Raw genomic sequence first — 13,087 nt, 5'->3', positions numbered from 1 at the left:
TAGATGATACAGAGATAGATTAGATAGATAGATAGATAGATAGATAGATAGATAGATAGATAGATAGATAGATAGATGATCGAAAAATAGATGACAGATAGATGATAGAGCGATCGATCGATCGATCGATAGATAGATAGATAGATAAAAAGAAAGATGTAGATACATAGATGATAGATGATAGAGAGATAGAGATGAGAGATGAGAGAGAGAGAGAGCACAAACAATAGAGATAGATAGCTAGATAGCTAGATAGCTAGATAGATATAGATGATAGATAGCTACTGTTATATAAATAGATAGATAGATAGATAGATAGATAGATAGATAGATAGATAGATAGATAGATAGATAGATGTAGATACATTGATAGATGATAGATAGATGATGATAGAGAGATAGATAGAGAGATGATAGAAGAGAGATAGATAGCTAGAGAGATAAATAGATGATAGATAGATGATAGAGCGATAGAGAGAGAGAGAGAGAGAGAGATGATCAAAAGATAGATGATAGATAGATGATAGAGTGATAGATAGAGAGATAGATAGATGTAGATACATAAATAGATGATAGATGATAGAGAGATAGAGAGATAGAGAGACAGATGAGAGATGAGAGAGAGAGAGAGAGAGAGATGAGAGAGAGAGAGAGAGAGAGATGAGAGATGAGAGAGAGAGAGCAAACGATAGAGAAAGATAGATAGATAGATAGATAATGACGCTAAGAAATATTCTTGGAGGTAGTCAATGGCAGTGGAGGTCAGTTCCAAGGTATTTTTATAAGCCAACAGAGGGAGAAAGTATTGAACTTAATGTGGGGAAAAAACAGATTCCCTAATAAAAACCCTTCCATTAAAATACTTTATTCCGCCATATTTCCACAGGAGGCTTGAGAGGTTGACTGAACGACTAAATCGTGATCTGAGCACCATTTTTCCCATTCTACACTTTTGGGATGGACAATGTTTTATTCCCGGGGCCAAAAAGAAGCAGTACATCATAATAACTGCATTAATTATAGTGTGTTTTATAAGGCTAATTAAAGGGCAATGTAAATTCAATTTAGTTCAAATGATAGAAGCAGTAATTTAATCGCTCTGAGAAAGCGGTTTAAACGTGAATCTGGGAGACAGCCCTGAACTAACCTTCTCCCTCTGTTGGTGCTAAGAATATTTGTCCTGCATAACTCACCGTCTTTGCTAAAATCACAGCAGCCAACAATGCCGATGTGACCTGGATCCAAAGTAATGGGCCCATGAGACCGGAATGCTCCTGTACGGACATCCCATAATTTGATATTTTCATCCCACCCTGCTGTACACAGATAATGGCCATCCAAAGAGAAGCAGCAATCTGCAATGGCATTGTTGTGTGCCCTGAAAGAAACATGACATTTCACATTAACAGGCTTGAGATGTGGTTATCTAAAGGACAAGAGGACTATTGGTGTGTAATGGCAGAGAAGATTAATGAACTAATTAATGATCTTCTGAGTTCTTCTTCTTTTTTTTTTTTTATAATAGCCACATTTGGAATAAAGGGGACAATGGACCCATCTTGCATTATCCGGGGCCAGTTCTGAATTTTATGGAAAGGCAAGTAGATAATCATTATCAATATATAATATGATAAACTGGTCAATCCTAGAGGAGATCAACCCTGACTGCTCTTTAGAAGGTCAGATCCTGAAGATGAAACTGAAATACTTTGGCCACCTAATGAGAAGGAAGGACTCACTGGAGAAGAACCTAATGCTGGGAAAGATTGAGAGAAAAAGAAGAAGGGGACGGCAGAGAACAAGGTGGCTGGATGGAGTCACTGAAGCAGTCAGCGGGAGCTTAAATGGCCTCCGGGGATGATAGAGGACAGGAAGGCCTGGAGGAACATTATCCATGGGGTCACGATGGGTCGGACACGGCTTCGCAACTAACAACAACATTAGATAAATCCAACAAATTCATAATAAAATCATACTACGGTGGTTTCATACCCTTCAATGGTGACTGTGATAGCCCTTGCGATGATATCCCAGAATTTTATAGACATGTCAGAGGACACCGTAGCTATTCTCTGGTTGACAGGATCAAAGCGGCAACTTTGAATTGTACTTCTGTGATAATCTGAGAGAAAGAAAGATTCTGCAGGTGTCAAGTGGTACCTGGTTTGGCCTCCAACCACCAATAGGTTTGAGGTTCATACAGATACTCCAGTGGTCAAAGTCTGACCGATTATATCAGAATAACAGAGTTGGAAGGGACCATGGAGGTCTTCTAGTCCAGTGGTCACCAAATGGAGGTCCGTGGACCACTGGTGGTCCGCAAGAAAATTTTGGTGGTCCACAGAAAGATTATTTGCATTTTTTATCTTGTTATTTTTAGCAAGTATCTTGCTAAATAGATACTATTAGTATCTTGCTAAATAGATACTATTTATCTTTTTAAAAAATTCATATTAGTGGTCTGTGGGATTTAAAATTATGAATATGGTGGTCCCTGAGGTCCGAAAGGTTGGTGACCCCTGTATCTAGGCCAACACCCTGCTTAGCATTTCAGACAAATGGGTGTCCAATCTCTTCTTAAAAACCTCCAGCGTTGGAGCACCCACAAATTCTAGAGGCAACCAGTTCCACTGATTAATTGTTCTCACTGTCAGGAAATTTCTCCTTAGTGCTAGGTTGGTTCCAGTGGTGGGTTGCTCCTGGTTCTGTCCATTTCTATAGAACCAGTAGTAAGATTGGCGGGAGGCCCCTCTCACCCACCCAGACGTCATAAATGACAATCTGTGCATGCACAGAAACTTCTGCGCGTGCGCGCCACCCCATTGCAAACTGGTAGTAAACGTAAGTAGAACCCACCCCTGGTTGGTTCTCTCCTTGATTAGTTTCTATCCATTGCTTTTTGTCCTGCCTTCAGGTGCTTTGGAGAATAGGTTGACCCCACTCTTCTTTGTAGCTGCCTCTTAGATACTGGGACACTGCTATCATGTCATCTCCAGTCCTTCTTTTCATTAAACTAGACATACCAAATTTCTGCAACCGTTCCTCCACAATCTCAGGTATATTTCATCTAGTGGTGTCCATGGGGTTGAAGGCCAAAACCTTCAAGATGATGGACAGAGAGTTGGATGTAACCAAAAGCCCTGTCCATTCTGAGCCCGGTCCATTCTGAACGGGTCATCTTGCCACTCCACCTCAACGTGGGATGCTACTGACTTCACCTTTTACCAGAAGGAAAAAGGATGTCAACCAAAGTTCAGAAACTATACCTCGGATGAATGCCACCTCTTCACCATCTTCAACATTGCAGACGAATAACGCGTTCTCCAAATCCGAGCCAGAGACAACGTACTTGCCATCATGAGAAATATGGCATGTAGTTACCAGGCCATCCTGACTCAGTGACCACTACAGAATGGGGAGGGAAAAGCCACCAAATTTATTTTATATAAACAAAGGATATCCAAGACTCTTTGTTTTAAAATATTGATCCAGTTGCAACTATTTTCTTTAATTAGTTGATCATAAGTGTTTTCCCAGGAGGGTTTGACTAAAGATATGAATAGCAAGTAATCCGTCTCATTGGTTTCAGTGCAATTAACCTCATTAGCTTTAGCAGCGTGAGCCATATGGTGTTCAAGAAAATTAATTAATTATCATCAGATTATTATGAATTCCACTTAGGGTCAAACAAAGTGAGATGTTGGAGGAAAAACTCCCTATTTTTTTACTCCCTTGTGATGCACTAAAAAGAAGACTGTAGAAACTGTAGTTCTTGATTGAGCCCAAAATTTCTGTTGCTAAGTGAGACAGCCGTTAAGTGAATTTTACCCCGTTTTACGACCTTTCTTGCCACGATGAATTGAATCCCTGCAGTTGTTAATTTAATGACACGGTTGTTAAGTCAATCTGGCTTCCCCACCTGACTTGGCTTGTAAGAAGATCACATGACCCCGGGACATTGCAATGGTCATAAGTACAAGTCAGCTTCCAAGCATCTCAATTTTAGTCATCCGATCACGGGGATGCTACAAAGGTTGTGTAACTGTGAAAAAGGGTCTTAAGCCACTTTTTTTCAGTGCCGTTGTAACTTTGAATGGTCACTAAATGAACTATTGTCAGTCGAGGGCTAGCTGTATTTAAATTTTCTCCTTGGTGGATTTTGTAGCAGTGGAGGGTTTCACTTACCTTTGCTACTGGTTCGCTCTGGGGTATGACGTATTATGACATCTGCGGTGGGTGGGCGGAGCCTCCCACCGCCGCTACTACCGGTTCGTCCGAACCAGGGCGAACGAGAAGCAACCCACCACTACTTTGTAGGATGCCCTATCAAAAGTCTCTCTCTCTTTTTTCTCTCTCTCTTCAAGAGGGTCCGCAAGGGGAAAGGTATCCAAAAATTAAGGTGGGGGGGGGCAATATTGCGTGATCAAAGTGTTTCAATCATGCAATATTGGCTGCCATCTTGTTTCTTTTTAAACCAAGTGGGAATCCCTGCACTTGTAATTTTGATACAAATACTCCCCCCTCCCCCTCAGAATATCATCTGCTATCTTTTATTTATTTCTTTTTTTTCCCTTTAATTGCTTTAATCCGACTGAGGGTTTATTTTCATGGCAGAGGCTATGTAGCTTTTGGGGACCGGTTCTGACCCCAGATGATGACTTGGTTTCATTTAACAGATGTCCTGATGCTCTCTGCTATTCATTTCTCTTCCCCTCCTTCTTCGGCCTCTCTCTGACAGCCTTTTCGTAAACAATATGGCTTAAATTGATTCAAATTATGAATTTATTTTCAGTAGGGTAAGGTTACTTACGGGACTGTCTGCTGCCACCGATTGCCTCTCACCGACCCGTGCGCTCTCACAGAGAGGGACTCCTCAGGGTGCCGTCAGCCAGGCAGTGCCGACTGGCGACACCCAGGGGAAGGGCCTTTTCTGTGGGGGCTCCCACCCTCTGGAACGAACTTCCCCCAGGACTTCGCCAACTTCCTGACCTTCGAACCTTCCGCCGCGAGCTCAAGACACATCTATTTATTTGCGCAGGACTGGACTAGATTTTTTAAATTTTGAATTTGGTTTTAATGGGGTTTTATTATTTGTATTTCCATTTTAAATATTCGGCCTTATTTAATAAGGTTTTTTTAATTGTTGTTTTATCCTATATTTATATATATGTTTTATTCTGGCTGTAAACCGCCCTGAGTCCCTAGGGAGATAGGGCGGTATAAAAATGCAATAAATAAATAAATAAATAAGGTCACCCTTTGCATTGGTTTGAAGGGCAGACCAGAACAACAGAAACTACCTCATAAAAGAAAAGCTTTTTTAAAGGAAAGTCAGCCCGTGAAAAACGGATTTGGAAAAATGTGCTGAGGAGGAGATGTTTTTTTACCCCAAATTCTTTTTCTCTGCGACGTTCCTTAGTCTGCCTGAGATGTGAGCTCGGATAGACTAAAACGGTTGCAATATTACATACAGGGAGTCCTCGACGTACGGCCGCAATTGAGCCCAACGTTTCTGTTGTTTAAGCGAGAGGTTTGTTAAGCGAAGTTGGTGCCCCCGTTTTGCCACCTTTCTTGCCACACTCGTTAAGCGAATCCCTGCAGCCGATAAGTTAGTAAACTCGGTTGTTAGGTGAATCTGGCTTCTTCGTTGGGGATCACGTGACCCTGGGACGCTGCCGACGTCATAAATATGAATCAGTTGCCAAGCATCTGGATTTTGATCACGTCATAACCGTGGAAAACGGTCACGTCAAAATTTTCAGTGCTGTTATAATTTTGAATGGTCACTAAATGAACTGCTATATGTCAAGGACTGCTTACATACATATATCCTGCCCTTCAGATATGAAACCACTCACTGCTGATATAACCATATAGACCAGGGGTCTCCAACCTTGGCAACTTTAAGCCTGGAGGACTTCAATGCCCAGAATTCCCCAGCCAGCAAAGCTGGCTGGGGAATTCTGGGCGTTGAAGTCCTCCAGGCTTAAAGTTGCCAAGGTTGGAGACCCCTGATACAGACTGTGTTAAAAGCTAATTTCATTCAATTCAATTTAAGAATGATATTCCAGCTTTACTGCATTTGCTGATTGGCCAATGGCCAAGATTAAAATTCTCATCAATGAACTTTCTCCATCTACCAGGAATTCAGATATACGTTGGTATGGATCATTTGGCTAAACAGAAATCTATGGTCGTTTTAAGTTCTTAAGCTGGCCTTTGAAAACAACATGAAATAAAATCAATACATACGAGCATTTTTCCTGTTTCGGCGTCCCAGGCCTTCAGGGTTTTATCATAGGATGCTGTTATCAACCTAAAAAATTAAACAGATTGAACTGAACCTGCTCTCTCTTTAGAAGGAATTAAAGAAGGGAGGGAGGAAGGAAAGAAGGAAGGGGAGAAAGAAAGAAAGAGAGGGAGGGAGGGAGGGGAGAAAGAAAGAAAGAGAGGGAGGGAGGAGGGAGAAAGAAAGAAAGAGAGGGAGGAAGGAGGAAGGAGGGAGGAAGGAGGGAGAAAGAAAGGGAGGGAGGAGGAAGGAGAAAGAAAGAAATAGAGGGTGGGAGGGAAGGAGGGAGGAGGGAGGAGGAGGAAGGAAGGAAGGAAGGGAGAAAGAAAGGGAGGAGGGAGGAAGGAAGGGAGAAAGGAAGAGAGGGAGGAGGAAGGAAGGGAGAAAGGAAGGAGGGAGGAGGAAGGGACAAAGAAAGAAAGGGAGGAGGAAGGAAGGAAGGAAGGAAGGAGAAAGAAAGGAGGGAGGGAGGGAGGAGGGAGAAAGGAAGGAGGGAGGAGGAAGGGACAAAGAAAGAAAGGGAGGAGGGAGGAAGGAAGGAGAAAGAAAGAAATAGAGGGAGGAAGGAGGAAGGAAGAAAGAAAGAAAGAAAGACAGAAAGGAAAGAAAGAAAGAGGGGAGGGAGGGAGGAAGGGAGGGGAGAAAGAAAGGGAGGGAGGGAGGAAGGGGAGAAAGAAAGGGAGGAGGGAGGGAGGGAGGAGGGAGGGAGGAAGGAAGGAAGGGAGAAAGAAAGGGAGGGAGGGAGGAAGGAAGGGGAGAAAGGAAGGGAGGGAGGGAGGAAGGGGACAAAGAAAGAAAGGGAGGGAGGGAGGAAGGAAGGAAGAGGAGAAAGAAAGAAATAGAGGGAGGAAGGGAGGAAGGGAGGAAGGAAGGAAGGAAGAAAGAAAGAAAAAAGAAAGAAAGAAAGAAAGAAAGAAAGAAAGAGGGGGGAGGGAGGGAGGGATCACATGGCTTTGGGGCATTTTACAAAAAAATTTACACCGCCTCCAATTGGCACTGAGAACAAGCATTGGCAACTAAATGCAGCACCAAACAAGTCCTGATTAAGCTCTCCAAGGGTCATCACAATCCAGATAATTCCTTTATTATCTTTTCTGAGCCAGACTGAGAAACTTTTAACATCTTGGCACTGTTCCCCTTCAAAGAGAAGGTACATAAGCTGCACAAAAACTGCCTATTAAAATTAAATTTTCCTGCTTGGAAACTCCCTGGTCTTTTCCAATTGTCCTAAGCAAGATATGATAACAAGGTTCCATTCAGGGGAAGATCTAAGAGATAATATACATTTCAATCTCATGCATAAGACACAATAGTATAATCACCTTCGGTTATCAGGAGTCAGGCAACATTCCGAAACCGGTCCAGTATGCTGATCTTTAAAGGTGTGGATGCAAATAGAGGAGGCAGTATCCTTCAATAAAGACAAGATGGGTTGTCAAATTGCACGCTAAGTGTGAAAAAAGACAAATCATTTAATTCTAATTAATAGCCCAGCCAGTATATCCAAGAACGGGTTCTTAATATTTCCAGATGAACACCAGCCCAACAGAAGAGGGAAAAGGCAGGAATAAAACTACAATAATATCTGGTTTAGGTTTGTTTTACTTAAGTTCTTTTATTATATATTCACAGTTTTTCATTTTAATTTGGAGACATCTTAAAACTCCGGCAAGGATTTTCAGTCATGAAAAATGTAGCCTTTGTTTTCCTATATTAAATTATCTTTTAGACTTGAAAGCAGTGGGATCACGTGGTTGTGTTCTTATGCCTTTAAAACAAAACTTACCCATAGTTTCACTGTGGTATCAAAAGAGCCTGAAATAATTTTGGCATCGTCGAAACAAAAATGACAGGAGGTCACAGCATCGGTATGGCCTTTTAAAATCTTGAAATGAATCTGTGAATAAACCAAAATAGCTCATTTTTATCTTATAGAATAGAATAGAATAGAATAGAATAAAATGGAATGGAATGGAATGGAATGGAATAGAATAGAATAGAATAGAATAGAATAGAATAGAATAGAATAGAATAGAATAGAATAGAATAGAATAGAATAGAATAAGGAGTCGAGTCAAGTAGAGTAGAGTAGAGTAGAGTAGAGTAGAATAGAATGAGGAATAGAGTAGAGTAGAGTAGAGTAGAGTAGAGTAGAGTAGAGTAGAGTAGAGTAGAGTAGAATAGAATAGAATAGAATAGAATAGAATAGAATAGAATAGAATAGAATAGAATAGAATAGAATAAGGAGTTGAGTTAAGTAGAGTAGAGTAGAGTAGAGTAGAATAGAATGAGGAATAGAGTAGAGTAGAGTAGAGTAGAGTAGAATAGAATAGAATAGAACAGAATAGAATAGAATAGAATAAGGAATAGAGTAGAATAGAACAGAACAGAAGAGAATAGAATAGAATAGAATAGAATAGAATAGAATAGAATAGAATAGAATAGAATAGAATAGAATAGAATAGAACAGAATAAGGAATAAAGTAGAGTAGAGTAGAGTAGAGTAGAGTAGAATAGAATAGAATAGAATAGAATAGAATAGAATAGAATAGAATAGAATAGAATAGAATAGAATAGAATAGAATAAGGAATAGAGTAGAGTAGAGTAGAGCAGAGCAGAGCAGAACAGAACAGAACAGAACAGAACAGGGAATAGAGTAGAGTAGAGTAGAGTAGAGTAGAGTAGAATAGAATAGAATAGAATAGAATAGAATAGAATAGAATAGAATAAGGAATAGAATAGAATAGAATAGAATAGAATAGAATAGAATAAGGAATAAGAGTAGAGTAGAGTAGAGTAGAGTAGAAGAGAAGAGACAAGAAGAGAAGAGAAGAGAAGAGAAGAGAAGAGAAGAGAAGAGAAGAGAAGAGAAGAGAAGAGAAGAGAAGAGAAGAGAAGAGAAGAGAAGAGAAGAGAAGAGAAGAGAAGAATTGGAACGGACTTTGGAGGTCTTCTAGCTAGTCCAACCCCCTGGACTAGTTGCAAAGTTGCAGGATACCCTTGTAATTTACTTCTTTTTTTGCTTACTACAACCCAGCCTAAATCTCTGTATTGTCCCATTCCGCCTTGTAGCAAAGTTGTTGGTCAGAGAAAAGGGCCGCGTACGAGTTGAGTTGGTTGAGTTGGCTATTTTTGTTTGCTAAATAATAAATAAATCTTGATCTGGCATTTGGAACCATTATGCCTTTTACCCAATATTTATGATTAAAGAACAGTTCCGATGTTGAAAACATCCATTAAGGAGACATGCTGATGTTATTACTATCCACATTGATTTTTAACCAAATTGGGAGTAGCATGCCAGGAATCCTGGACCAATCTTGGAGCTTCATTAAGGGGGCATAGCCATTCTCCTGGTCTGTGTCCCACCTCTTTCAGTTTGGCTGGTCTCTGCAGGATTGTGGTTGGAGAAAGAAAAACATTAGGTCAGGAGGACCATAGTTAAGAGAGAGTTCTTCTCTAGGAGGGCCACCCCCTTAATATGAACAGTAAGATCCAACTCCACTTCAATGCAACTCATCCAAACAAATCAAACCCAGAGGAGGGGGAATAGGCAGCAAAATAATCCATAAAATTAGTCCCTCATAACCCATTCCAAATGTAATTAACCCAGTTATGTTTTAGAATAGAATAGAATAGAATAGAATAGAATAGAATAGAATAGAATAGAATAGAATAGAATAGAATAGAATAGAATTCTTTATTGGCCAAGTGTGATTGGACACACAAGGAATTTGTCTTTGGTGCGTATGCTCTCAGTGTAGATAAAAAGACAAGATACATTCGTCAAGAATCATAAGGTTCAACACTTAATGATAGTCATAGGGTACAAATAAGCAATCAAATCCTACTAGGAAACGATCAATATCAATATAAATCATAAGGATACAAGCAACACTCATGCAGTCATAAGTAGGAGGAGACAGGTCATGGGAACGATGAGAAGATTAATAGGAGTGCAGATTTAGTAATATTTTGACAATGTTGTGGGAATTATTTGTTTAGCAGACTGATGGCGTTTGGGAAAAAACTGTTCTTTTGCTTAGTTGTTCTGGTGTGCAGTGCTCTGTAGCGTCGTTTTGAGGGTAGGAGTTGAAACAGTTTATGTCTAGGATCCAAGGGGTCTGTAAATATTTTCACAGCCCTCTTTTTGACTTATGCAGTATGCAGGTCCTCAGTGGAAGGCAGGTTGGTAGCCATTGTTTTTTCTGCAGTTCTAATTATCCTCTGAAGTCCGTGTCTGTCTTGTTGGGTTGCAGAACCAAACCAGACAGTTTGATGGTTTTCTTGCTTTTACTGTTTTGAATTCTTCATTATTATTTGTTCTATTGCTCTTTTTAAACTTCGTTTGCCATCCAAGTCGGGTATGTGAGATAGATCAATTTATATAAACCCCACCCCGCTCCAAAGCAATATAATAATAATAATAAACCCTACTTTTACTGAAATCTCCCATTTGCTCACCTTCCCCTGCCGCCCTCCAGATGCAAGGCACTACAGCCCCCTTACAGTCTCAGCCAGTAGATAGCATGGTGTTGGGGTGATGGGAGCTGTAGTCCAACCGTCCACCACGCCTGCGAGGCTCTGAATTGGAGCCTCACATGCAGACATTGCCCACCCTGGAGGAAAGGAAGACCCCTCCCCCTCCCCACCTCTTTTCTCTTGCTTGCCCACCTTGGCCAATTTCTCTTGGTCCCCTTCCCAGTCCTTCTCCTCTGGGCCCTCGGTGGCCAGGGGGTCGTAGCTGGGTGACTGCAGTGGCATCTCTGAGCAGAGAGGAGAGACACACACACACCCCCGTCCCTGGTTTTCCTTTCCTTTTTCCTTTCTTTCTTTCCCTTCTTTCCTTCCCCTTCCCCTTCCCCCTTTCCTTTCTTTTCCTTTCTTTCCCTTTCCTTTCTTTCCCTTTCCTTTCTTTCCCTTTCCTTCTTCCCTTCCCCTTTCCCCTCCTTTTCCTTCTTCCCTTCCCCTTCTCCCTTTCTTTTTTCTCTCCCTTCTTCCCTTCTCTTTCTTTTCCTTTCTTTCCCCTCTTTCCCCCTGTCCTTTCCTCTTTTTTCCCCTTCTTCTCTTCTCTTCTCTTCTCTTCTCTTCTCTTCTTCTCTTCTCTTCTCTTCTTCTTTCTCTTCCTCTTTTCCTCTTTCCTTCCCCTTTCCCCTTTCCTTTCTTTTCCTTCTTCCCTTCACCTTTCTCTTTTCCCCTTTCCTTTCCTTTCCTTCCCCTTTCCCCTTCCTCCTTTCTTTCCCCTGCTTGCAGAAGCCGCCGCCTGCTTTCTCGCTCGCTCGTTCGCTCGTTCGTCCGGCTGTTCTTAGCAACGGACCAAAGCTGCGCGGACGGACACGCGGCGGCTGCGATTTCAGGGCTTCCAGTAAGTTTAAGAGAAGTTGGGGCTGGGGGACGTCATCCGATCTTCCGACGCGGAAAACGTCGCTTTGCAAAGCAAAGTCCAAGCGGAGTCCCTCCTTTGAGGTCTCCCTTTTAATCAGCCAGATTTCGGCTTCAGGGGGTTTCTATAGAGCAGGGGTCCCCTAAGAGATCTGTAAGGGGCGTGCATAAGAGCACCAGCGTGCCTACCGTTCCTGTCCCAATGTCCCCTTTGATTGTATCCAATTCGTATAGTTATTTTATGCTTATACTTATATATATGCTTGTATATGGTATACTTATTTCATGCTTATCCTTATATATACTGTTGTGACACATAAATAAAATAAATAAACTTGGCAGCTTTAAGATTTGTGGACTTCAACTCCACAAGCTTTTAAGACTTGTGGAGTTGAAGTCCACAAGTCTTAAAGCTATTATTATTTTATTATTTATTTATTTGTCAAACACAACAGTATATATAAGTATAAGCATGAAATAACCATACGAATTGGATACAACCAAAGGGAACATTAGGACAGGAACGGTAGGCACGCTGGTGCTCTTATGCACGCCCCTTACAGACCTCTTAGAAATGGGGTGAGGTCAATAGTGGATAGTCTTTGGTTAAAGCTTTGGGGATTTTGGGAAGAGACCACAGAGTCAGGTAGTGCATTCCAGGCATTAACAACTCTGTTACTGAAGTCATATTTTCTACAATCAAGATTGGAGCGGTTCACTTTAACTTTAAATCTATTGTGTGCTCATGTATTGTTGCGATTGAAGCTGAAGTAGTCTTCGACAGGAAGGACATTGTAGAAAATGATTTTATGAGTTATACTCAGGAGTTATACTCACATGCCATCTCTTTAAGGAGACCAAAGGCAGGCAGGCAGTCCTTGACTTTTTTTTTTTGAAAGTTTTTATTTTATTTTTTAGACAAACAAACATAAAAACATCTTCAATACAAATACAGCATGTCGGTGGATTGATTACAAATCTTTTGTGCAAGTTCAGCATATCCATAACGTATGATTTATCTAATTTTACGTTTTATCAATCTGATATATATCCAAATATTTCGGTCAATTAATCATGTCATTAACTATAAGTATTCTTCCCTCATGTCATGTAAAGTATTCTAAGTTTTGTGTTAATCATATAACGTCATTCATTTCATCATCTTAAATCAGTATGTATTTCAACAATTCTTCCATTATAAAAACCTCTGTCAAACTTCATTAACATTGATAAAATGAATCCCATATCTTATAATATTGTTTATCTTCCTTCTTTCTAATTTCAAATGTCAATTTACTCATTTCTGCACATTCCATTATTTTCTTAATAATTTCATCTTATGTTGGTATTTTCTCATTTTTTCAGTTTTTAGCAAACACAATCCTGGCCGCTGTTACAACATTCACAATCAAATA

At 40.7% G+C, this 13,087-nt stretch overlaps 1 protein-coding gene across 1 annotated transcript in view; it reads right to left on the bottom strand.

The window, feature by feature from the left end:
• Nucleotides 1-11,054, bottom strand: part of WDR88 (WD repeat domain 88) — a 28,539-nt gene extending 17,485 nt beyond the window's left edge. Inside the window, exons 1-7 of the mRNA XM_058155411.1 lie at nt 10,965-11,054; nt 8,076-8,186; nt 7,612-7,700; nt 6,253-6,316; nt 3,267-3,405; nt 1,993-2,122; nt 1,194-1,378 (exon numbers count right to left, since the gene is read on the bottom strand). Of these exons, the coding sequence (XP_058011394.1) occupies nt 1,194-1,378; nt 1,993-2,122; nt 3,267-3,405; nt 6,253-6,316; nt 7,612-7,700; nt 8,076-8,186; nt 10,965-11,054 (808 nt within the window). The remainder of the gene's footprint in view (nt 1-1,193; nt 1,379-1,992; nt 2,123-3,266; nt 3,406-6,252; nt 6,317-7,611; nt 7,701-8,075; nt 8,187-10,964) is intronic.
• Nucleotides 11,055-13,087: the final 2,033 nt, after the last annotated feature.

Source organism: Ahaetulla prasina, chromosome 12 (assembly GCF_028640845.1).
Source record: "Ahaetulla prasina isolate Xishuangbanna chromosome 12, ASM2864084v1, whole genome shotgun sequence".
Taxonomy (NCBI): domain Eukaryota; kingdom Metazoa; phylum Chordata; class Lepidosauria; order Squamata; family Colubridae; genus Ahaetulla; species Ahaetulla prasina.
This window is presented reverse-complemented; position numbering and strand designations above follow the sequence as displayed.